The following is a 23,963-nucleotide window of genomic DNA, read 5'->3' on the forward strand; positions in this document are numbered from 1 at the left end:
CTTGCACGGGCAGGACAGTGGGAACGAAGCGAAAGCCAAAACAGAGACAAAACAAGAGAGGGAGAGAAAACACAGCAAATGTTTCATTTAACCTTGACTTTGAAATTCTCATTGCAAAACTCAAGAATTTACCCACTCACACATATACATATATATATATGTATGTGTACATGTGTGTATTAGCGGATACTCGTTTCCACTTCGCGCCCGACAATTCGGGTATTTTATATTTTTGCGATTTCCTGTTGGAGCTGCAATTTGGAATTTGGTTACTTATCTTTTTGATATCCTCTGCCCTTCCAGATGAGAGCTGCTCAGAACTTCGAGGAGCGGCACTACCACTACCAGCGGCACTTTAAGGCACTATAAGGCACCCAAGACCAGGACCAGGACCGGAATCGCGGGCAGAGCTCACAGGCCCACACCAGCCGCCAACTGCAGCACTTTTGTACGCCGTGAGAATTGCGGAACCAACAGGTAAATATACATGCTATATTTCTAGGAATATTTCCATATTCTTAAAAATTTCTTAAAAATCGGTGGAGCCGTTTGGGATGAGTTTTTATACAAAAACCGTGACAGGATATTTTTATATTTAAATGAAATTCATTTCCCAATTATATAAAATAGTTTTGGATCGTTGTCGATACAGATACAAAAAAGACCGACACGTTAATTCTAGAAAAATCAAGGTCCATCGAGGAAATTCTTTTTGGGCCTTAACAAGGGAGACTGGGATGGGGGGCTTGGGCTGGAGGCTGTTTGCCCCCTAGTTTACCAATAAATGTGTAATATATGATAATATATTGCAACGAATAGAGCTTAAGTAGGCTGCCAGAGGCCAGTTTATATCAGAAATAGTCTGTTTTGCCCAGGAAGTCTGTTTTGTTCTTTGGCAGAACACACGAAAAACCTTTCGGGAAATAAAGTCTTCCTATTTAAGTAGAATCCCCAATCCGAAATACGAATTGTGGATTACTATTTCATTATGTTTTGTATTTAAAGCCCGCATATTGACTTAATAAATGGGTTTTTTCTCTCGGTTCCAATTTCCTGAAAGGTTGCAATAAATGCATGTCACTCGTTCCACTTTGGAGTTGGCAAACGCGAGATTAGTGGTCATGAACAGGCCATTCTTTAAGGACTTCCCTCCCCTCCTCTCCACTCCCCTCCTCACCCCTCTCCTGTTCCAGCAATGACCCACAAGCATCGTCGTAGCCCGAAGAGCTTTGCTTCCGTTGAAAGAGCATCCGCCGACTCATGCACCCATTGGGGCCCCCTCACCCTTTCCCCTCCCTCCCCCCACTGCCAGTCGCCAGTTGAATGGAATTTGAAAATCGATAAATGGCAATAGCGACGGAAATTGCCGTTGCATGGCGGTTGACACCGTGTTAATGGGCCACTTATAACGGCATTGTTAGCGCTGGTTGCATATGGGTGTCCCCCTTTCCCCTCTCCCCTCCCCGCCGCCCCTCTTCCCTCTGTAGTAGGAACCTCCTTCGAGCAGCTGCCGACAACGACACGTGCCAGGCTCCCAAGGGCCTGAATTAAGGCTCGACGGTGTTCGTTCGGCCGAGCTGTTGCTAATTAAATTTAATTTAAAACAAAGCTCGGCATTTCGTCAACGTTGCCAAGGGGTGAAGGGGAGCGGGGAGCGGGGAGGGGAACCCTAACTCATAATTGACGACTCGACTGCTGGTGGCAAGGGAACAATGTCTTAAATTACCAGAGAGACGGCGGCCTGGACAGGGACTCCAAATTAGATGCAATAAAAAATGTTAGAGCAGATCGAAGGGGAGGGGATCGGTGGCAAGGATCGAAGGGGAGGGGATCGGTGGCAAGGATCGCTTGGCGAGCGGTAAGGCTCGTGTGGTTGGTGCCCGTCCAGCCGCTAAGTACCGAGACATGTTTTTGCCTTTGGTGATGTTCGGGGATCCTCCTTCGCGGCCACAGGAGCAGAGCCAGGACCCAAGAGCAGCTGTGCTGGAGTAGTCGGGCAGCCTCTAAGCCCAGGCAGGTGCAGGCTCGAGCCAGTTCCGTTTAAAGGCTGCTATCTGCAAAAACAAAGGCAAAGCAAACATTGAGGAAGATATGCCGAAGGAGGAGCCACAGGAAACATTCAAATCTAACCTCTTGGAAGTATTGGCAGATACATCTTTGAATCCCTACTCCTGCGTTTGATTCATTGATCTGTCTCCCCGGCGAGTGCTTCTTCAATTGGAGTTCCAGTTAAGATGTATATCTTGGGGCCATGTCTGGCGCACAAAGGCCAAGTATTTGTTTACCGTTAGAGCTTGTGTGGGGCAGCAATCAAAACGGCCTCTTGCGCTGTTTGCCCCACTTTGAAGGCCAGCGGCAGAGCAGCGGCCCGGCAGCGGCACAGCAGCGGCACGAACCCTATGATTAAAATTTAGGTCTGGCCCGAAACAGGGGCAGGCGGATCATCATGTGCATGCGCGTAATTGCCCATCCCAATCCAGAGATCCAGCGATCCACCGATCCAGCGATCCTTCTCAAATTAAAGTTTACTCTCGACGGAGCCCAGGGCTAAAAATAAAATAAAATAAAACACAAAATACCTGCGAGGCCGACACAAACTTAGATCCAAAACAATAGCACGTTTGATGGGGGCTTTGCATGGGGGAACGGTTTGTTTTGATCAACAAATTGTATCTTGTATCTGAATGCTTCAATTACGTGGGTTTTTGTACAGTTCGATTCGATGCTAATGATTGGTAGATCTTTAAAAATAAACAGGGAAATGTATCTTTGAATTATTATTATTGGTTCTTCAATCCCAAGTAACAGAAATGCAGGAAAACAAGGGCTAACGTCTGCAATTTATAGAGATATTCATGCTACAATTAATTCTTTAAAAAAACTTACAAATAAGTTTGGAAATAATCGAAAAAGTTGGGACAAATCTGGCCTTGGGAAGCATTATATCTGGGACTTGTTTCGATTCTCAGAAATGTGGGGCTGTGCTTATGCCAAATGGAAGTCCACTGTCTTTAGTTCCTTTAGACAATTTCATATTTTCAGCTTGTTCCCAGAAAACTGTAATTGTTTTATTTGCATAGGATCCGATGCCATTTGATTGGGTTTCGAGCGGAGTTTCAATTTATGCACTGCACAACACAATTTATGATTGCTTTTTGAAAGTCAATTAGAATTTCCATAGCTACTGCCGGCAGCAGGTCAAACGGTCAAAGTTATGACATATCCTCCAAATAAATTCCCGAAATATTTACATATTTTGGCGACTAAGAATAGCAGTTGAAGGAAACCTGCCTAACCATGGCTTTTGTGTTTTGTTTCATATAAATCATAATACCGAATATGTATCTTGTTTATGTTTCTTGTTGATCTTTTTAGTTTGAATTTTGGCGCCATTGAAATTATAGTATTTTTGAAAATACGGTAACATCTATTAAGGTATATGTTGCGAATTTTGTAAATGTAGATATGTTGCAAAGACAGAAGATGTTCCGCAATACATTCGTTTTGTTTGAAGATGTTGCGCACTAGGTGGCGCTTTGGCTGGATCGATTGTAAAGAAATGTCATCGAATAAACCGAATTATCGAATTTTGAATTTAAGAGCAGGTGTGATGGTTAAAAAACTCCTAATTCGTATTTTTTTAATGGAAAATACTAATTAATTTTATGTAAATAGTTAGTCAAATATTAAATATGCTGTTTTTATAGTATCCTCAGTAAAACCAAGAGCTAGATCGGTTATTGTATCAAATAAAAATATAAATAGTGGTCCTCCGAGAGTTTCAAGACTTTCAGATTGTAGATTCCAAATCATTATCCAAGGAGCTATGTATATAAATGGATTAAATCTACTATTGATACAGAATATGTGCAATAACATTATGATATGTACTTGTAATTTTCCAAAACTCGCTATTGCATCGCAATATCGCCCATTTTGAGGTCACAAAGCCCTTAAAGAGCGTCGAAAAACCATGCATTAAATGACCAATTAACACTTTTCCAATCACCTGTGCACAGCAATTAAATATAAAGATTGGCTGGCAACTGTCTAGAATTGAAGTCAACCTCCGCCCGGTACCCCACCCCGCAGCAAATTCCGGCCCCCTTGAACACCCACGATCGGACTTTGGTTTGCAGTTTTCTTCGATCGAAATTGCCAACTGCTAAAGTCAGAAACTGCAGACTTTCAGTTTGAAAACCCTATAAAGAGTAGACCTTTGGGGGAGACAATTATAAGTTGAAAGATCCACTCGAAACCATGAAGACCGTTGCCTTCCTCGCTGTCGTTGTCCTGTTCGCGGCCTTCGCCTGCGCCTCCTGCTCGAGCTCGTATGCGGCTCCGGCCCCGGCCGCAGCGTCGGCCTCCAGCTACTCCTCGCTGCCGGCGCCGCCGTGCCCCAAGAACTACCTGTTCAGCTGCCAGCCCAACCTGGTGCCCGCCCCCTGCGCCCAGCAGGCGGCGCCGGCCGCCTACGGCTCGGCGGGGGCCTACACGGAGCAGGTGCCCTCCTACATCGGATTCGCGCCGTACCAGCAGCTGCAGCAGTACCACCAGCGGATCGGCAACGCAGCCCTGATCGACGAGCTGCGCAGCCTGGGCCAGGGCATCCAGGGGCAGCAGTACTGAACGAGGGACCACACCACTCTTCGGCTCTTCGGAGGAGTAGCTTAGCTTAGCTTAGATCTGCATACAAATATATACATACTATCCCCTGCATCGATAATGAAACTGTTTATTGTAAAATGTTCTCAATTGCTGGCTCTCCGCTCTCTGCCTCTCGCTGGGGTTTTGTCAATGGATGCGGTGCGGGTGCCAAAAAAATATTGTCAGTCGAAATTGTTGTCTTCTCTGTGGTCGGTCTCGCTCGGTTCGGTACGCTCTGAACTGGTCTATATATCGAGCAGTGGATCCTATATATATATATCTATAAACCCACCGCCATTGATTACGATATTCTGTGCATATTTCCAGCATTTGTGGCCATTACTCGGTCGGTGTGGATGGTGTGGCAAGTGCTCCTCAATCGCTGTCATGTGTCCGGCTCTGGCTCGGGCCACAGCATGACCCAATTCTTGCCACATGTGCCTGTGTGTGTGCCTGTGTCTGTGTGTGTCTCTTGGGCATTTAACGATTGCCATTAAGGCACTTGGCCATAACGCCTGAGTGTTTGTTTATATTGCGAGCGTTTCCAAAAATGATTGCATAATTTATTTCGCGGACAAAGTGACCCACTCGGCGTCCCGTTTCTGATTATTAACCGCTAGTGATTGTGCTTTTAGCCATGAAGAAACTGCATCTGGGGGCCAAAAGCAAGGCCAAGTCCTACAAGCCCTTTCGGAACAACAAAAACCGTCGGGTAAGCCAATGAATTGAAGATCAGGTTGTTGATGGGCGAAAAACCTATTAACACCCCCCCTCTATCGCTGTCTCTGTCTTTGTCTATGGCTCGGCCCTGCCCCCGGGCCCGGGCGGAATTTTGTATATTTTTATCCACTCGATCGCTCGCTCACCGCTCGCCCAGCATTTCGCTGTTCACGGCGATTTATTCAGACATGTGTATAAATACGAGCCAACAGAGATGACAGTGCATACAGTGCGTTTCAGCACTTCAAGAAGGTGTACAAATATAGGGAAATATTCTTATATTTAGCTTTGAATCGCAGGTACTTAAGGGCAAGGCCAAGGAGGAAATGTTTTATAGAAATTCTTTGGATTGTTTTTCGAAGTTTTTTGGGCTTTTTCTGGCGAATATTTGGTTGGGGCTACTTTTTGTATAAATTAAAATATAATTTATTAAATATATAGCCCTTCAGTGCTCTAAAAATTCCCATAGATCCTTTAATTCTTTGAATTTATTACCCACTGTCTTATATTTTTGTCTCGCACTGTATAAATATATGGTTATAGATATGTAGATCTCATCGCACCCTCTTACTCATCGCCGGAATCCTCCTGCCCCGGCACGGGTCGCGTTTATCCGTAATGTTGATACTTTTCTGGCACTTGTAAACAATTCTTCGGATCTCTGGGTTTTTCCTCGATTTTATTTAAGGGGAGGATTAGGATTACGATTATAAATCAATGGTAAATGAATTATAATCAGAACTATTTAATTTCTGGTAGATTAGGCGATGATTAATTGTCTTGGGAAAATTATGGCTCTCTAAATACTGCTCAAAGCTCTTAAATTTATTTTTTCAAATTGTTCTTAAGTGTTCTACGTAGGATCTATGGTACCTCCTTTCTGGGCCCCTTCTGGGTTCTCCACTGAGGCTCCTTCTACGTTCTAAAAGATGTTTTATTCATTCCTGGCACGAAGAAAGCTCAAAAAAAAATCTATAAAAAAGATTACTGAAAGACTCTACTCCACTCTCATTTTAAGGAATCCATTATCCAAGCCCTCACTATATAAATGTTTTCATATTGCAAATCCAAAGCCCTGACCCACCTTGAAATGCTGTCGTCAAGGGGGGGGTGACAATGGGGGGGTGGGGTCCGGTCAGGTGCCGCGGTCAACGACAGTCACGGGGAAGTAAATTTGCTGACCATGAATATATTTGCTGGGGCCGAGCGATAATATAATTGCACTGGAAGCGCAGCGCGGAACGTTGACCCCCACCCGAAAGGAATGCCAAAGAGGAGGTGGGGTGGGGTGAGGGTAGGGTATCGATGGCAACCAAAGTTCATTAGTAGTTTTGGGCACTCGTTCGATGGAGCTCTTTTGGGCAATCAGTAAAAGGTAAACAAAGAATCGACCCGAGCACACCCATCGCCCAAAAAAATTCCATGGGGAACCGCGAGTGGGGTGGGGGGCGTTCACACACGACCCCCGACCTTCTCTGCAGTCCTGATGCCCCGCCGAAAAGGTAGAGAATCAGCGAAAGAGTGCTCCGCCAACAGCAAAAGTCCGCGCATGTCCAGTGCCTCTGTGGAGAATTGCCACTGCGCAGGCGTCCTCTCTCTCTCGCTCATCTCGCCTGTCAAACTCGCTCTCTCGCTCTCCGCTCGTCTGGAAGTAATCGTTTGCGCTCTCCCTCTCTCTTCCTGTCATTTGGCGTGTGGAAATGGAAAGCGGAATGTTTACGTTACACGGGCACAGTGGGACGCGGAATAAAAGGAATTGAGCTGAACGAGAAATTTAAATTGCAGTAAATTAAGTCTGTTTAAGCATTGTCTGGGTTCTCTGTTTAAACTGAAGCAGATATAGATGGATATAGATATAGAGATTGATAGATATATAGATACAGACAACAAATCGGAACTTTTAAAGTACATAAATTGACTTAAAATACTAAAAAACATTAACATTCTTGAGCTATGTAAAATTCGCTCTTGATAGGTAATATTCTATAATATTCAATATATTATTATGGCAAAGAAGGAATTTTTTTTATGTGTATTTAGTTTAATTTTCAATATTTATTATTCATATTTTCAAGTGAAAAACCAAAACACGTACAGTGCCGGACTTAAGTGGTGGTAAAGCAATAATTTTTGAGTTTACTGATGTTTAAAGAGATTGTCCATCGCGATTCTCGAACGTTAAAAAATTGTATCCAATAAAAGAATATATTTTCTTTAAAATTTGCTAATTTTCATAAATTTATTGCACTATTTCGGCTAAGCGCGCCATGCAGCAGCGCCCCTCGGTCGGTTGGCTGACCTATTGCCTGAGATCCGCGCCTAACAGGCCTCGGCTTGGTGTCAATTGGGCCACTTGGTGGCGCACTTGATACTGCCACTTAATGGTGCAGTGATTGCATATCAATGCCCAGAAATATTTTGAATAATTTTTAACATGTATTTTAAAGCCTGTTCCAAACCTTTCTTTACCTTAAAGTCCATGGCTCTTCTACCAGTTCCACGCTCATTTAATCCCGTGCCTTGTACGTAATGGCAGGCGTGCCACTTATCGCTTTGAAAAGATGTACATACATACATACATACCCGTACAACTGTACCTACATACGGATATAACAGTGTCCAACAGCTGTAACCCTTTTGGTGGTTCGATGCCCGCGGCCCGAATGGCGGGGGCTGCCAACAGGTGGACTCCACTCCCCCTGGTCGGATGTGCCGCCCGAAATGCGGGTGCTATTGATTTTCCCGACCTGACACGGCGACACGCCAAACGATGACCAGCGATGACAGACAGGCCACGATTTTGTTGCTGGAAATAACCCAACTCCCAGCGCACAGTGGCACCAAATGGCGGCGGCGGGTGCTCTTGAAAAGCATTTTGTTTACATGGCCGTGTGGGCCGTGTGGGCCGTGTGGCAGCGTGGAAGAGGCACATTTACGCACTGGAAGAGAGCGAAAGAGAGAAAACTCTACACAAAAGGCAATTCCCGTGGCGGAAAAACCGTTTTCCACATACAGAAACGATTCAGTTTGCGTGCGGAGTAGTATCGAGTGAATGTCGAGGGCGAATCGAATAACGAATCGAGATAAACGGATGTGAATGTTGGACTGTTGGGACTTGGAATTGGCCAAAAAACGGACAAAAGGGAACAAAGTGATAAAGATCCGGGGAATCGCAGGGAATCGGAAAACACACGGCCACGCGTTTAACCAAAAGCATTTTTCGCGACCTCTCCAGCAAGTAACCTCTGGCCCTCCCGCTCCCGCCCGCCCGCGTTTTCCAGTCCGTTTTGTGCATATACTAGAAAAAGTGATGTGATGTGAGCAGAGCAGAGCAGAGCAGAGCAGAGAGCCGCGATTCGACTGACATAAATTCCTATTTTTAAACGGGCAGAGAAAGGCGAAAAACGAAAAAGGAAAAGCGAAAAGCATCGATACGGAATCAATTTGCCTGCCAGACGCTCCAAAACAAAGGGGAAAGCAGCAGCAGCCCAAAAAGGAATTCCTTTCCAGCAAAAGATTCAGGCATTTACACTCGCCTCCCACTCTCCCACTCTCTCTCTCCCTCTCTCTCTCTCTGTCTGTGCGTGTCGGTGTCGGTGACGTTGTCGGTGTTTTTGTACAAGTGTCGTTGTCCGGATCGGATCCGATCTGATCTGTTAGTTAATCAATCCATCATTGCCAAACGAAACTGTGAAACAATAAGTGGAATTATACCTTTTGCTAGAATATACACATACATATATATTTACAACTCGAAGTCGAGGCTCTGACAATTTGCCAGTCGGAGCTCGATACGGGAGTCGCCTTGGAATACCTACCTAATCATTGCCGCCGCCAGTGTCTGCCATCCATCAACATTGCAATCAGAATCGGAATCGGAATCGGAATCATCATTATCATCGGAACATCTGCGGCCATTTGCCAGCTGTGGCATTCGCTGGGGACCAGGAGAGTGAGAGGGAACGCTGTCGCTTACGCACCCTGTCGCCGACAATATCATCAAGATATCTTCATTCGAAGAAGACTACAGGGCTGACAGGCCCATGGTGCAGCGCGCATCATCCTCGGATGCTCCCTCCGTTCAGGGTGGCCAACATCGAGAGTCTCGATTTGGCCTTGGATACACGTCTTACCAGAGTGGATACAACAAGCTCTTCACACAGGTGCAAAAATACAACTTTTGAATAACTTTTATTGGGTAAAAATCGTCACAGTAAAGCCAATCAAAGTTATTCCGGGATTTCCAAGAACAAGAGATTCCAAAATCAGGGACTTTTCTCTCCAAAATTAAGCATTTAACATCCATCTCTGCTTCCTATACGAAATATTTGAGTACGGCTCTGGTTTTCATATAGTTTTGCTTTTTGCGTTTTGCGTTTTCAGCCAAAGCGCTCCATTTTCGTTTAAAGGTGCTCGCGTTTAGGCAACTTTTTGTCCTCGATATATTTCGTCTTCACATTCCCTGTTAAACGCTCAATTTAGTGCTGTTAAGCGCCCAACTCATCCTTTGTTATGCGTAACATCCGATGTATCGATAACCGCCTGGGGCTGCGTCAGCTGTTTGCACGATAACGCAAAGTGTTGTTGCCCTGGCCAATTATTTCAAAGCAAAATTTGAGGTTGGCTTAAAACTATATTTATAAAAAAGGTACAAGCTCAATTGGCTTAAAAAAATTGTAATAAATGAGGCACAAGCTAGATTCCTCTGGTAATTATGCCAAATTGGACGTTAATTCATCAATAAGTCATCTATTTTTATCCTTTTTGCAACTAAGATTTGTTCTGTTGTATAAAAAGTCATGCACTTTTTATTTTGGGTTTTTGCAAATGGAAAAATGTTCCGTTTTGCGTAAAACGGAAGCACTAATTCTTCTGTTTTCAAAGTAAGTCGGAAAGTTTTTTGCCCAAGTGAAGACCTAAGTCTGTCTTAATAATGAGATTTCTGAGAGTATTCTAGTAGAGTGGGGCAATAAATTATAAAAAGTCAGCAATTAACGGATGTGGAGTCATGAACTGGGGAAGAACGTATGTACATATGTTTACAGCTTTACGAGAGTATGTAAGAAGGTAACGAACAGTCCATAAGACCAGTAGAGCCAAGTGGAGAAAGTTCCTCCATAAATTCCTCCATATCGTCATACATGCTTAGGTCAATTTTTTATAAATAGTGCATACTTAATAGGTATTACCTATGTACATATAAAACATACTCGTATGTTCCTTTCCTTATAATGAAATAAATATTTTGTAAGTAACTTATATTGAGCCTGTCAGGGTTGCGAGTACTGCACAATAAAACAGGGGAAGTCTCTAAAAGTTCCCAAAAGTTATCAAAAATGTATGACAGAAGTTTTTAGTTTTAAAACTTATTTGAAACTTCTTAAAACTACTCTTCTTTACTCTTTGTGTGCTCTACATCCATGCTTCTCCATTCAAGCCATTACCCATGTGAAATACCCCACAAATGTGCATTAAAAATTAATATGACCCAATCAATTATAATTATGGTACTCAATTCGTTCAACCTAAATTTGTCTCTTAAATTCAATTATTTATGCCATTCAATAAAGGCATTCCCGGCTGTTGCTTTTTTCCTACTCAAAAAAAAGCATAAAAATGCATTCCTTGGCCCCTCTTTGCTGGCATCGAGCCAATGGAATTTGTTTGGGTTTCCAGATGGCTGCTCGAATGAATTTTCCATCAGTTTTCGCTTGTTTCTGTTCTCAACCGGATTGCTTTTGATCTTTGCAGGGTTCTGCCGACTCGAACTACTCACAACCTTCATCCGATCTGTCGCTAGACGAGGAAAAGGAATCGCTTCGGCGAGAAAAGGAACGTCAGGCCTTAAGCCAGTTGGATAAAGCGAGGGTGAGTACTCTCCAGAGTTCTGCAAAGGAAACCATCTAATGATCCTCTATCTTCTTGAAAAACAGAGCAAACCAGTGGCGTTCGCTGTGCGAACCAACGTAGCATACGATGGCGCTATCGACGACGATTCGCCCGTGCAGGGTGGCGCCGTTTCATTCGAGATCAGGGAGTTCCTGCACATCAAAGAGAAGTATGACAATAACTGGTGGATCGGCCGGCTGGTCCGAGAAGGCAGTGATGTGGGCTTCATACCCAGCCCCGCTAAGCTAGACAACATTCGTATGCAGGTGGGTCCCCGATCCATTGATCACTGATCAGTAATCACTGATCACTAAATCGATTCCTTTCGCAGAACCAAACCAGACCCTCAAGACTGTATGGCACAAAGGGCTCGTCGAGCGGCAATCTGGGCGCCGGTGGAGGCCAAGCAGGTGCGGAGCCATCACGAGGTAGCACACCCCCCACACCTGGTATGACACACATTTCATTCTCCTGATTTCTTTTTGGGCGAGGTTTAATTTCGTATCTATTTGTGAATCGAATTAATTTCAATTTCAATCTAAATCTAAATCTTATTTATTTCCGCCTTCGTCTTCTATGTAATGTTTATCTTTTGTATCTCGTCGTCGTCTACGTCGTCGTCATCGTCGTCGTCGTCTTCTTCCTCTTTCCCCAAAACGATATTTCCGTCTAGAAAAGTTCTCTCTGCAGAACTTCTTCCCCTAGCTCTCTCTCTCTCTCTCTCTCTCCATCTATCTATCTATCTATCTTGTATCTATCTGTACTTTATAGTACTGCATCTGAATAGGTCCAGCTGACGGATGCAGAGACCGACCAACTATCTAACGATGATCCAATGTCCATTGTGATTGGGAAAACTGTTTATGATTTTCATTTTGAAGCGAAACGAATCCGAAACCAAAAAAATGCTCCATGCAAAATTCCCGTAATTTCGTAATTTTTGCGTTTCATCCGTTATATCATGCGACATTCATAAAAAGCAATTGCAATTTGTATGCTTATTGAGTTAACCGGCATAATCCGCTTCTAAATCGACCCTCACTACCCCCCGCCCCACCCCCCAATGGTCTGTCCTAGAACCCGCATGCCACCAACCGAAGGAGTCTTCACCCCACACACACACACTCCCAAGTCAGCTTTCAATCCGTAGCGAAACACGTTACCCCCCGTTTTTTGCCCCCACCCCTCCACCCCTTTTTGTAAATGCTCCTTGTTTCATGGACTGCTTGTGGTTTAACTCTAGCATTAGCCATAGCCAAACAGAACACTATTAAATGCACTTAACTCTCTCTTGTCCAACACTGAAACAACCAACTAACCACGATTATTAAAACACCAACTACAACGCGAGCAAAGATCCCTACAGTACAACACCACGCAAGAAAAAAACAGGTTTGTCTTTGTCTCTCATCAGATATTCAGCAAATCATCTCAAACGCAGAATCTCTTGCTAGACACCCGCCACGCTAGGTACAGTGAGTTTCAGGACTATAAAACAGGGGCAGGAACCAAATGTAGACTTTGCTATATCTGTAGATTAGTTTCCCAAGTTCCACAGGGAATACCCCGCCTATAACTAGCTTGCCATACTCTTTCCTGAATGAATGAAACACGTTTACACGTGACTGGCAATTGAGCATTCAGTTAATAGAAAACAGCTGATCATAGACTGCGATAAATGCAAAATTAGCTTGCCATTCTCTTCCTTTCTTAAATGAAGCTAGAAGGAGTTGCATCATTCAACGTTTACACGTGACTGGCAACTGAAACAGCTGATCATAGCCTGGGCTAACTGTAGCCAATCAGGAGCACTCTAACCGGAATCTTAAAGCCGATATCATCCATTAAATAAACCCTCTCAAAGAGTACAACTTGTCGACTTGAAGACCCCCAATGATTCGACTCGAATGTAGACAAATCTATAAGGGGAAAATGTACCTAATGGCTTTGCTACTCGTATATTTGATAGCAGAAATCTGAGGATTATTTTCCCTACTAATTCCATAGGTACTACCTCGCCAATACCTGCCTTCAATTGCCAATCTAATGGATAAAACAGTCTTTAATTAGCCTGCCAGTCTCTTTCTTTCTTGAATGAAGCATCATTCCACGTTTACACGTGACTGGCAGCTGAAACAGCTGATCAAAGGCAGCCCATCAGGAGCCCTCTAACCAGCACCTTATAATCGTTATCCTCCCTTTAATAAAACCTCTAAAAAACTACAAATTGTCGACTCGATTAAGTCACCCATTGAGTCGACTCGTTAAACCCTACACCATCCACCATTTTGTACAAAGTTTAACCAAATCGTTTTAAATGTTTGACTTGGAATCAAGTGTCATATATCCTTGAAACACACTGTAGACCTTCTTGTATCAGTCCCGCGCTTTATGTAAACCCCAGATCGAACATCAACCGAAACAAAAATGTAACGAATAGAACCTGTAACTCTAGAAACGTTGCCAAACTATAGATAGACTTAGAGAAAAAATAGAGCACTTCATACCCGTGTAGCCTTAAGATATACATGCCATATATTTTAGGATGAAACCTCACCCTCGAGTTGACATTACCACAGCATTGAACGGTGCGTAGAACGGTTCCCAGACAATTCAAATTCAAATTCCAAAACCCCAATCAAATCAGACACAAAGCCCTGGCACAAAGATCCACCCACCGACACAGACACTCACTCGACACCAGAGGAAATTGCTCTGATAACAAGCCGAAAAATTGTATATACTAAACACACAGCAAAAAGTAATTGTATTTATGATGATGATGATGGAGATGTTAATTGGCCTAGCAATTCGTACTGATCGATCGTACTGGCTCTCATAGACAATCACAAGCTCGCTCATTCGTTGCCATTATCTCTTCTCGTCCGCCCTGTTTGCCATGATCATGATACTAACGATCAGGTGACGAATCAGATTCCATGGGACCGGGACGTCACGGGAAGACACCGCTGGCCACGGCACCGAACAAGGAGAAGCGCAAGCCGTTCTTCAAGAAGCAGGAGACGGCCAGCCCGTACGATGTGGTGCCATCGATGCGTCCCGTTGTCCTGGTGGGTCCAAGCCTTAAGGGCTACGAGGTGACCGACATGATGCAGAAGGCGCTCTTCGACTTCCTCAAGCACCGCTTCGAGGGCCGTATCATCATCACGCGCGTGATGGCCGACATTTCCCTGGCGAAGCGCTCCATCCTGAACAATCCATCGAAGCGGGCCATCATGGAGCGGTCGAGCAGTCGGTCCGACAATCTCGGCAAGGTGCAGGAGGAGATCGAGCGCATCTTCGAGCTGGCCCGCTCGCTCCAGTTAGTCGTACTCGATTGTGATACAATCAATCATCCGTCACAATTAGCAAAAACTTCATTAGCGCCAACAGTAGTGTACTTAAAGATTAGTAGTAGTAAGGTGAGTGGTTTCCCATAGCCAGTATTCGTTTAAGCCTAATCGATATCTCTCTTTTTTCGATAGGTTTTACAGCGTTTGATCAAATCACGCGGCAAATCTCAGGCGAAAAACCTCTCCGTTCAAATGGTTGCCGCCGAGAAGCTATCCCAATGTCCACCGGAAATGTTCGATGTGATTCTAGACGAGAACCAGCTGGAAGATGCCTGCGAGCACATAGCCGAGTACTTGGAGGTATTTACCCGTTGGATACCTATCGATCCATCGATAACTAATTGATTTTCGATCCCCTGCAGACCTACTGGAAGGCCACACATCCCGATATTCGTGCAGTGCCGCCGATAGCCAGACCCCTGCCGCAGGAGGCCTCCCCCTTGGCGGATGCGGCACGCCTCGGACCGACACCGCCAGGTAAAGCCACAGCCGGCCCAGAGCTCGGGCTCATTCTACGGTCGCATTGCCATACTCATACGCGTGCCTCCCCCCCCCCCCCCCCCCTGCCACCCCAAGCCTGTGAAAGCTGTGAAAATTTTAAACGAAAAATCAGAAGAAAATCAGAATCCAAGAATCCAGAATCACACATTGTCTCTCACCCCCCCACCGGCCCGGAAAACCGTTCGAAGATCGGTACCATTGCACACACATCTACATATATATATATATATCTATGTATATACCGATATTCATACGTATATATATAGCCGATTCAGATCAGCAGTAATGCTACCGTTTTCATTTGCTTTTCAACATACTCCACACAATTATACAAATACAATTCTAAAATTTGTCTTTCTCAAATTCAAATTCCCATGACTGTACCGATAACCAATCGATTCTCGTTCTGGCTCTCCCTCTCTACTCGCCACGCGGCTGAGCAGTAGACGGCGAGGAGTTCGTCGACGAGCAGGACCCCCGCATGGGGGGCCTGTCGAGCGGGGAGCGCGAGGGCAGTCGGGAGCGCGACAGCAGGGAGAGGGAACGCGATCGGGAGCGGGAACGGGAACGGGAGCGGGACCGCGACTACTGGGACAGGGAGTTCAACCGAGATCGCAGCTCGAAGGACAGGGAGAGGGACTTGGAGTGGGAGCGGGAGCGGGCGCGCGAGTGGGAGAGAGAGCGAGAAAGAGATTGGGATAGAGAGTTCGATTGGGACCAAGGTAAATTTCCGTTTATACTGTTTTCCCTTATCATTTCGTTACGTAATAAGTACCCGTTATCGTAAGGCCAACACTTGGAGATCTCTCTGAATAGAAACCCGTAAATAGATCCCCCCCGCCCCCCACCCCCAGATCATGGCATATATCTACAGAGCTTTTGTACATACTCGTATCAAGTATATAGCATATAGCATATAGCATATAGTACATCATACATCGAAGACTACTTACTGAATCCTCAACTCTTTTTGTTTATTTTGATTCTTTTGTGCCGTGACACTTTACAGCCTTCACAGCACGTGACATACCCGGTCCCTTTACAACAATGCTATAAAATACAGAAACAATTACCAAGACCAACCAACACTATTGCAACCATCAACAGTACAAATCTAAAGACAAATCGAAATTCAAATGGAATATGCACCCACCGAACGACCATCACCGACGATCTCTACAAGTACAACTCTCTGAACTACTTCCCAGAGGTTCCAACAACCCTTTCGAACCCTCCGCCCACTAACCCTAGCCCTCTAAGACTTTCACTTTGCCGAGTTCGAGTTATATTCTAACCGACTAACCCCAAAGACGCACGCCCTAGATCTAGATACTAAACTCAACCCCGAACCCCCGCCGGCGCTTCTCTAAAGCATCCGACATCCATCGATATCGAGCCACTCCATGAACGATCTTAATTGTAATTTGTACTCGTTTTTTAGTTACTCCGGGCACTGTGCGCCTCTAAGCACAGGTCACCACCACTCGTTACCCCCAGTGTAATCTCCCCTGATTTCTGTATTCCCACGTTTTCGGTATTCAAATCATCCAATCCAAGTTGCAATCGTTGTTTAGATCTGGTTTAGTGAGTACCGCCGCAACCCCGAGATGTTTTCTTTTGTTTAGTTTAATGTTGATCCCCAGAACCCCAACACCCCTCCATCCATCCACCCACCCACCGATCCGTACCAAGCCTAACCGATGGCGATTCCTCTGTTGGTCTTAGATTCCCTACATGCACATTGATATACGGGTACCCACTCGTATTCCCCATCCATGTATCCACCCCTAACATATTGAGATTAAAGTTAAGATCCTAACGTAACTATAGAATGATTTTCTTAGACTTTGAGGTAAACATTCAAGTATTATACACCTTATCTCGAAAGAAGCTCTTAAGGCTTTGATTAGTAGAAGTTTACCCTCAAAGGAACTCCTCCTGGACTTCTTTATGGATCTGTAGACCAATCAGAACTGTTTTATCTTTTCCTATGTTTCGTTTCCTTCCCAATCAAGTCCCTAGCCCAGGTCTGAAACCAACTCTTGAAAGTTTTTAGTCAAATTATAGAAAGACCATCAAAATATGGGTAATATTTAGCCATCCCGCCCTAGTAACCGCCTAGCAAAATCGCACTCTTGGAGGCCCAAAAGCTAATGGCCTCGGCCTCTTGTGGCCCCCTCCCGCCGCCTATTGAAACGTTTGAATGCTTTAGTTTTGGTTATGTTTTTGATTTTTCGTTACACTGATACCCTTCAGCCCTTGAGGAATCCCTCTAATCCTTGTCTGCGTTGAACATTTTGCAGGAGGAAGCTCGTACCACCACAGCCGGCGCCAGACGACGGCGGGACGCCACCAGGAGCGGGGCGGTGGCGTCGGAGCCGGCGGCTATGAGCGGGACCGCGAACGGGAGCGCTACGAGCGGCGAGAGCGAGACCTCATGCACTACGATCTGAACAGCGACGAGCTGCTGGACGAGCGAAACTTCGAGTATCCGGCGATGCGGAGCGGCCCGAGCGGGGCCTCCCACCACGGCCACCTGTCGCGGGGCGGGCGGCTGATGGACGACCAGGAGTTCGAGCGGGAGGAGCCGCAGATCCGGATGACCAGCTCCCGCTACGGGCCATCGACGAGGATCGACGATCCGCGCGACCTGCCGCGCGGCGCCACCGTTGTCGATCGCGATGAATACAGTCCGCACAGAGGTGGTGGGAGTAGTAGGAGAATGCTGAATGCCATGTAGGAATCGTGGATATAGGGGTGGGATCAGATCGATTCGAGAGCGCCAGGTTTAAAGGAAGCACGCGACAATAGTTTTGATCTAGACATGATACACAAGCCACAGCCACTACCAATACAACAGCCACTACCACTTCCACAGCCCAGACCCAAGCCCAAGCCACTGCCGTTGTCACAAGTGCCCATGAGACCGTTCATTCCACCTCTGACCCACACCGGCAATCCCCTGCACCCGCAGCCGCACTCCAGCGGCCAGTGGCTGTCCTCCTCCTCCGCCTCCGCCTCCTCCCTCGCCCACACCACCTCCTTCAGTCAGCCGAGGTCGCGCCGCGAGCTCTATCCGCTGCGACACCAGCCCCAGTCCTATCCCCAGGCCCGGCCGCACAGCCTCAGGCACACCCACTCCTACACGGGCCCATCATCCGAATACCACCGCTACCCAGTCCAGGAGACCTCCTTTGCCCATCCGCCGCGAGCGGCGAGGGGGGACCCCTTCCGACCCGTTCAATCCCTGAGCAATGTCGAGGCTGTCACGCATGCCATCCGCAACAAGATCATCTTGGAGGAGGACGAGGAGGATATCCTCGGCTCGGATCGGTTCTATTGAAGAGATTTCAGCGCGCTCGAGTCGTCACGTCACCCCTTAAGTTTTTTTTGCAGCACAGCACAGATTTGGGAGCCCGCCAGAGGAAGCAGTGCCAAAACACAAACACACACCGCACACACACACGACAAAAAACACCTGTAAATGTTCCATTCGAAGATCGATTCGTTAGCCGGGAGCCACAAACGAGTAAAGAGTGTTAAGTGAAAGTGAAAAAGAAAGTAAAGAAGCCCAATGCCAAGTGGGGCCTTATGTGTCTTAAATGCTATAGCTAAGTGTAATCAGATTTTATTTAAATTAAATGGTCCTAGGTCTAAGGTCCTAACCAGGAGGAGCGAGGAGCGAGGAAGGAGCATCATCCTGCAGCATTTGTTGATCCATTTGGGGGGGTGGGGAGGGGGGGGGGTCGCCTCTCGTATTCGTTATGCAATCGATTGACTAAGTACATGAATAAGTGTCAGCTTTAATAATTTAGTGAACGTGTATTAATCTAAGTGAAGCCACACACACACACACCCGACACACACCCGACACACATCCGACACTGACACGCACTGACCTTCAGTTAGACTTAAAACCGATTGAAATCTCTTCGATAGTATCAAATCGATGTCTTATCCCCCAGTCCTCTATCCAAAATTGGTATTTCTTCCTCTACTTCTTCCGCTACCTTAGTAATGCTACAATACTAGCCTTTAACTATCGGATAGATGTACTTCCTGTACGGGCTTCTCGAGAGTACGGGGCCTCTCAAGGCTGTCGGACAGAGGCCGTGGGCGAGTGGGCAGGGGGCCTTGGCCCCGTACTCCCAGCTAGTTTTGATGCCCACTATAAGCTATAGCAATATCTTCGATCTAGTTACCTTGCCACACCGCACCACACCATATCATGCCACACACCTGCCAATGTACGCACAGTTCGCACCGATTGCAAGCGAACGAGCCCTGACTGGGATCGATTCCAGAGCCCACTTAGAGGTATAGCGATTTAAACTACCAGTGCCTTAAAAAACCATCAAACCATCAGGACACACCACTCACAGACTTCCCCTGCCCTGCCCATCCATCAGTCCATCAGTTCCATATCATCTCCTCACGCTAAAGTCGTATGCGTCAAAATTATTGTTCAAGTATTGTAGGTGTTACGAGTATATATGTAAATGTTGAAGTAAACGTTGATCTGGCCCATTCCGAACGAGCACTCCTTTTACAATTCCAACCACCAAGCAAAATTTCGTGGACCTAGCGCCAAGCACTGCATTCAAATCGATCGCCACTGCCCCAGAACCCAACCCAAAGTCCAGGACCCCAAAGGGGAGGGGCCAAAGGACAAGGGGAGCGAGGAACAAGGCAAGAATCTAGTACTTTTTTATATGTAAGAGACTACACACAAAAGGTGATATAAGTAAATTTTTGGAGAGCTACGCGGCAGAGAAAATGGGAACAAGACTTGAAGATCAGAGCAAGTGTTTCCTGGAGAACAGTGCCGCCGCCAGTTGGGAGTTGGGAGTTGGGGGATGGATCGTTAGGTGTAGGCACTGGGGATGGCAGCAAAGTAAAGATTAACCTACGATACGCAAGCACTTCTTGTATAAAGTGGCAAACAAAATTGATCTATGTATTAGCTAAACTTAAATCAATGAAATATGAAATATTACTTTTTAATATTAGCATAATGTTGAGGACAAAAACCTAGACACGATCCTCCTCGGCCAGATCGACTCCACGTGTACTTAAGAAAATATTGCACATAATTCACAGAACTGGTATTTCAATATAGATATACATACATCTTATATACATACATATAAAGAGATACACGCCCCCATACATGGACATATATGGAGGTGTACCGTATGTTCCAAACTATAATTAACAAAATTTAAACGGATAAACAGATACAGAGGATCAGCCGGCATTTTGTAAGCGAAGCAAACCAGAAAAATAAAAAATATAAAACTATAAAAGAAACTATAACAAATTGTACCAGATAATGTTCAGTGACATCTGCGAAGCGAACTTTGATGCTGAGACTTTGTCTGATCTCAAGTGAGGAGAGGGGAGGCGGCTCCCGCACAAAAGAAAATCTTCGGAAACATAGCTTACGGGATAATACAGATATTCCACTAATATTATATATATTGTATATGTAAATTCCTCTGTCTGATCGATCGGCAAAACAAAGTTCCAAAGATCGCTGCGTTATGAAAAAAACAAAAAAACAAAAACAACAACCGGTTTGCTTATAATATAGAGCAATTTTTTTTTGTAATAATCGAATCTTATTTCCAGTTAATAAAACAAAGCCCATACACACACACAAACAAACACGCAAAATTTTATAGCGAAAAAAAAATACTGAAAAATATGCCTATATAAATTATATTTAGCTGTAATAACTTCTCTACTTTTCAAGCCACTTTAATCAAAAGCAAAAACCATATTTTTTTTAGCTTAAAAAAAGGAGAAATTTCTATTTAAATTAAAACTGGAAAACAAGTTTAAACGAGGGAAGGGAGAGAAAAGTTTGACTAGAGCACGCCTGAGATTTCCCTATTCAATAATTCTTAGAAAACCAACAAAATATTATGATTAACCAAGCGAAGCCCCCACTCCAGTCCCCCCCCCACACACACACACTCAGACACACGAATATCAATCCAAATCGAATCCAAAATTTATATAAAATATTTTATACATACAAAAACTATACATATTGTAAAGAAAAAAAAAACAAACAGTAACTAAAACAAATCAACAATTTCCAAAAGTTGTATGTAAATAGTTTATGATATTTCAAATTTGTTATCGAATTATTTAGTTTATTTATTGTACTACCCATGGCATATGGTATATGGAATACCCTGTAAGTTTCCAGCACGAAAGATCGACAGTTCGGGCCTCGGTTTTTGTTGGTTTTGTTTTCGTTTACCTCATTCAATTGTTGTTCGGAATATGTTTTTGGAAAATACGTAGTTAAATGAAAGCTAAATTGCAAATAAAAGCAAATACAATAAAAATATTGAAACCATGAGAGGAGTGTCTTGTCAATGGGGAGGGGTTTCGAACGAAAAATTAAAAAGGAAGTCACATTGTACTATTATTTTTTATCCCAAGATTAAATGGGATATACTACTTCGAGTGTTTATTCTTGGGTTTACATCTTAAAACAGTTCTGGACAAGTACTCTTTCCAAAATGCTGTTTAACGATGTGAATATTGTGGATAATACCCAATCAGGAGTGTACAAAAAAATATATAGAAATATTTTTGAAGAGAATATATCTGAAACAATTTAATTTTTCTTTTTAAAATTCTTTAAATATAAATATACAAAAAATATTCATTTTTTGTAATGGTTTTGAAAAAATTAATAAATAGTCTTTAAAAACGTGTCCTGGAAACCACCAAATTTCTTGCTATATTAACAATAAATTAATCTATACAAAAACGAGGTGGAACGTTGTGAGTTGCTGCGGACACCGCAACTCTACAGTTATACCCGATACTAAGTCAGTATGGCTCTCCTGCGGCAGACGCCGCTAATATTGAACGACACGACAAAGAGTGCGTGCGAGAGAGACAGAAAATCAGTCTGAGCGTGACGTCGGGGGCTGCGTAGCCACTGCAAATTGATTTGTTCCTTTTGGCTACAAAAATGATCCGATCTGATCCAGATTCAGCAATCTGATAGATATGGTCATTATCTATGATTCTGCGTTTTTAGTTTTCTCGAATGTGCAATATTGTTGGTGCAACAGATTTTCGTCCTTTGTGGGGGCGGAAGGGGGTGGGGCGAAATTCTGAGATATACGTTTTATAGTGAGATCTAACAGAAGTGCGGATACAAAATTTGGTTACTCTAGCCTTAATAGTCTCTGAGATTTGTGGATGCCCCAGATTTTCGTCCTTTGCGGGGGCGGAAGGGGGTGTGGCGAAATTTGGACACGAAACGGTCAAGGTCCGATATCACAGGAGTGTGGATACCAAATTTGGTTGCTCTGGCTCTTATAGGTTCTGAGATCCTTGAACTCATATTTTGCAATTGGCAAAACCGACTATGAAACCTGTGTGTTAGAGAGAGACAGAGCGAGAAAGAATGAAATTGTTTTCTTGATTCTGGCTATAATAATTATACGATCTGGTTGAGATTTTACACTCTAGAACATATAGTCATTCTCTACGATTCTGCGTTTTTGGTTTTATCGTATCTTTAAAAATGTAGATGCCACAGATTTTCGTCCTTTGTGGGGGCGGAAGTGGGCGGGGCGAAGTGCCAGCTCCGCGACTGTCGTCTGTCACGGCATTTAGGGAATGTTTAACTAAACTCCGTCGCTTTCAGCACTCCGGGTGGCAATTCTATTTCTGCCTGTGAGCTGACGTGCATCCTAATTGGTGCCCTGGCCAGACCCGTCGTCCCCGCCGGGCAGAGCATGAAGGAGGGTCGCTGGGACAGGAAGCTCTACAGCGGCACGGAGCTCTACGGCAAGACCCTGGCCGTCCTGGGCCTGGGCCGCATCGGACGCGAGGTGGCCATCCGCATGAAGACGTGGGGCATGAAGGTGGGTTTCAACAAGTTCCATTTTGCCTTGGACACAATACTAATTGAAGGTGGAATGTTTTTGTAGATAATTGGCTACGATCCCATCACCACGGAGGCGGAGGCCAAGGCTGTGGGGATTCAGAAGCTCTCCCTGGAGGAGATCTGGCCACTAGCCGACTATATAACGGTGCACACGCCTCTGATTCCAGCCACCAGAAGTGAGTAATCAACGGGGGTCCTGAAATATGTATTTATCGATGTCCCTTTCCGTCTGTCCACAGATCTCATCTCCACGGAGACTCTGGCCAAGTGCAAGAAGGGCGTCAAGGTCGTGAACGTGGCTCGGGGCGGCATCATAGATGAGCAGGCCATCATCGACGCCCTTGAGAGTGGTCAAGTGGCCGGGGCCGCCTTCGACGTGTATACCGAGGAGCCGCCCGAGGGTCACCAAGGCCCTCATCAGTCACCCGAAGGTGGTGGCCACGCCCCATTTGGGAGCCAGCACAGCGGAGGCGCAAGTGCGTGTTGCCGTCGAGGTGGCAGAGCAGTTCATCGCCCTCAATGGCACATCCCCGAAGTACACGAGCACCGCGGGCGTTATCAACAAGGAGGCCCTCGCCCATTATCAGTAGAGCGCGGACGGCCCCAAGGAGAAATTCGAATTAATGCATTCTCACAACATTACAACGTTCTCTTGCCAGTTTTATGAAGAGGATTGGCAGAACTCATTGTAAATACAAAACAGGAATATGAATAAACATAGCAGAACTGTTATTTCACCGCAAACAGAAGACTGTACTTTAAGCACAGCACACAAAGAGAGAGAGAGACGGTCTCGTAAGTCAATCACAAGAAGAAGAGACAGAAGCAAGGCTCATGCTTTTTGGCAGGCTTTTTCTCAAACAGCAAGAAAGCTCAAGCTCGCTCTCTTGATTCTTGAAGAAAGCTAAGCAAGAACGAGTAAAGCCTTT

General features: G+C 45.0%; 4 protein-coding genes across 27 annotated transcripts; all 4 read left to right on the forward strand.

Moving 5' to 3' along the window:
• Positions 1-4,225: 4,225 nt before the first annotated feature.
• LOC108161864 (vitelline membrane protein Vm32E) lies at positions 4,226-4,726 on the forward strand. Its single transcript, XM_017296253.2, has one exon. The coding sequence runs from the start codon at positions 4,261-4,263 to the stop codon at positions 4,627-4,629; it is 369 nt and encodes a 122-aa protein (XP_017151742.1). The 5' UTR covers positions 4,226-4,260; the 3' UTR covers positions 4,630-4,726.
• Positions 4,727-4,826: 100 nt separating this feature from the next.
• LOC108161859 (voltage-dependent L-type calcium channel subunit beta-2) lies at positions 4,827-17,867 on the forward strand. 24 transcript variants are annotated; one of them, XM_033392936.1, is made up of 10 exons: positions 4,827-5,359; positions 11,119-11,235; positions 11,301-11,522; positions 11,588-11,705; positions 12,613-12,648; positions 14,179-14,678; positions 14,742-14,909; positions 14,972-15,086; positions 15,554-15,832; positions 17,414-17,867. In XM_033392936.1, exons 1-10 carry the CDS (start codon positions 5,285-5,287, stop codon positions 17,848-17,850), a joined length of 2,067 nt encoding a protein of 688 aa, XP_033248827.1. In that variant the 5' UTR covers positions 4,827-5,284; the 3' UTR covers positions 17,851-17,867. The 24 variants fall into 24 exon arrangements, 21 of the variants coding, with proteins under 21 accessions (XP_033248827.1, XP_017151730.1, XP_017151733.1 ...); XM_033392933.1 differs by lacking the exon at positions 4,827-5,359 and adding an exon at positions 8,385-9,530; XM_017296230.2 differs by lacking the exon at positions 4,827-5,359 and adding an exon at positions 8,385-9,530 and having other exon boundaries at positions 14,191-14,678.
• Positions 17,868-17,908: 41 nt separating this feature from the next.
• Positions 17,909-21,483, forward strand: LOC108161862 (pleckstrin homology-like domain family A member 1). The gene has a single exon (XM_017296250.2). The coding sequence runs from the start codon at positions 17,935-17,937 to the stop codon at positions 18,451-18,453; it is 519 nt and encodes a 172-aa protein (XP_017151739.1). The 5' UTR covers positions 17,909-17,934; the 3' UTR covers positions 18,454-21,483.
• On the forward strand, positions 19,161-23,624 carry LOC117188733 (D-3-phosphoglycerate dehydrogenase-like). The gene is made up of 5 exons (XM_033393021.1): positions 19,161-19,357; positions 22,792-23,011; positions 23,078-23,210; positions 23,274-23,410; positions 23,466-23,624. Exons 1-5 carry the CDS (start codon positions 19,161-19,163, stop codon positions 23,622-23,624), a joined length of 846 nt encoding a protein of 281 aa, XP_033248912.1.
• Positions 23,625-23,963: the final 339 nt, after the last annotated feature.

Source organism: Drosophila miranda, chromosome 4, assembly GCF_003369915.1.
Source record: "Drosophila miranda strain MSH22 chromosome 4, D.miranda_PacBio2.1, whole genome shotgun sequence".
Taxonomy (NCBI): domain Eukaryota; kingdom Metazoa; phylum Arthropoda; class Insecta; order Diptera; family Drosophilidae; genus Drosophila; species Drosophila miranda.

What these genes read in the sequence shown, in the direction of transcription:
- LOC108161864 (XM_017296253.2), top strand. Translation starts at nt 4,261, where the DNA reads ATGAAGACCGTTGCCTTCCTCGCTGTCGTTGTCCTGTTCGCGGCCTTC.
- LOC108161859 (XM_033392933.1), top strand. Translation starts at nt 9,411, where the DNA reads ATGGTGCAGCGCGCATCATCCTCGGATGCTCCCTCCGTTCAGGGTGGC. An exon ending in TAAAGATTAGTAGTAGTAAG is followed by an intron (nt 14,679 to 14,741) that starts GTGAGTGGTTTC and finishes TTTTTTCGATAG; the next exon opens with GTTTTACAGCGTTTGATCAA. An exon ending in AGAGTTCGATTGGGACCAAG is followed by an intron (nt 15,833 to 17,413) that starts GTAAATTTCCGT and finishes AACATTTTGCAG; the next exon opens with GAGGAAGCTCGTACCACCAC.
- LOC108161862 (XM_017296250.2), top strand. Translation starts at nt 17,935, where the DNA reads ATGATACACAAGCCACAGCCACTACCAATACAACAGCCACTACCACTT.
- LOC117188733 (XM_033393021.1), top strand. Translation starts at nt 19,161, where the DNA reads ATGTACTTCCTGTACGGGCTTCTCGAGAGTACGGGGCCTCTCAAGGCT. An exon ending in TGAAGACGTGGGGCATGAAG is followed by an intron (nt 23,012 to 23,077) that starts GTGGGTTTCAAC and finishes ATGTTTTTGTAG; the next exon opens with ATAATTGGCTACGATCCCAT. An exon ending in TCTGATTCCAGCCACCAGAA is followed by an intron (nt 23,211 to 23,273) that starts GTGAGTAATCAA and finishes GTCTGTCCACAG; the next exon opens with ATCTCATCTCCACGGAGACT.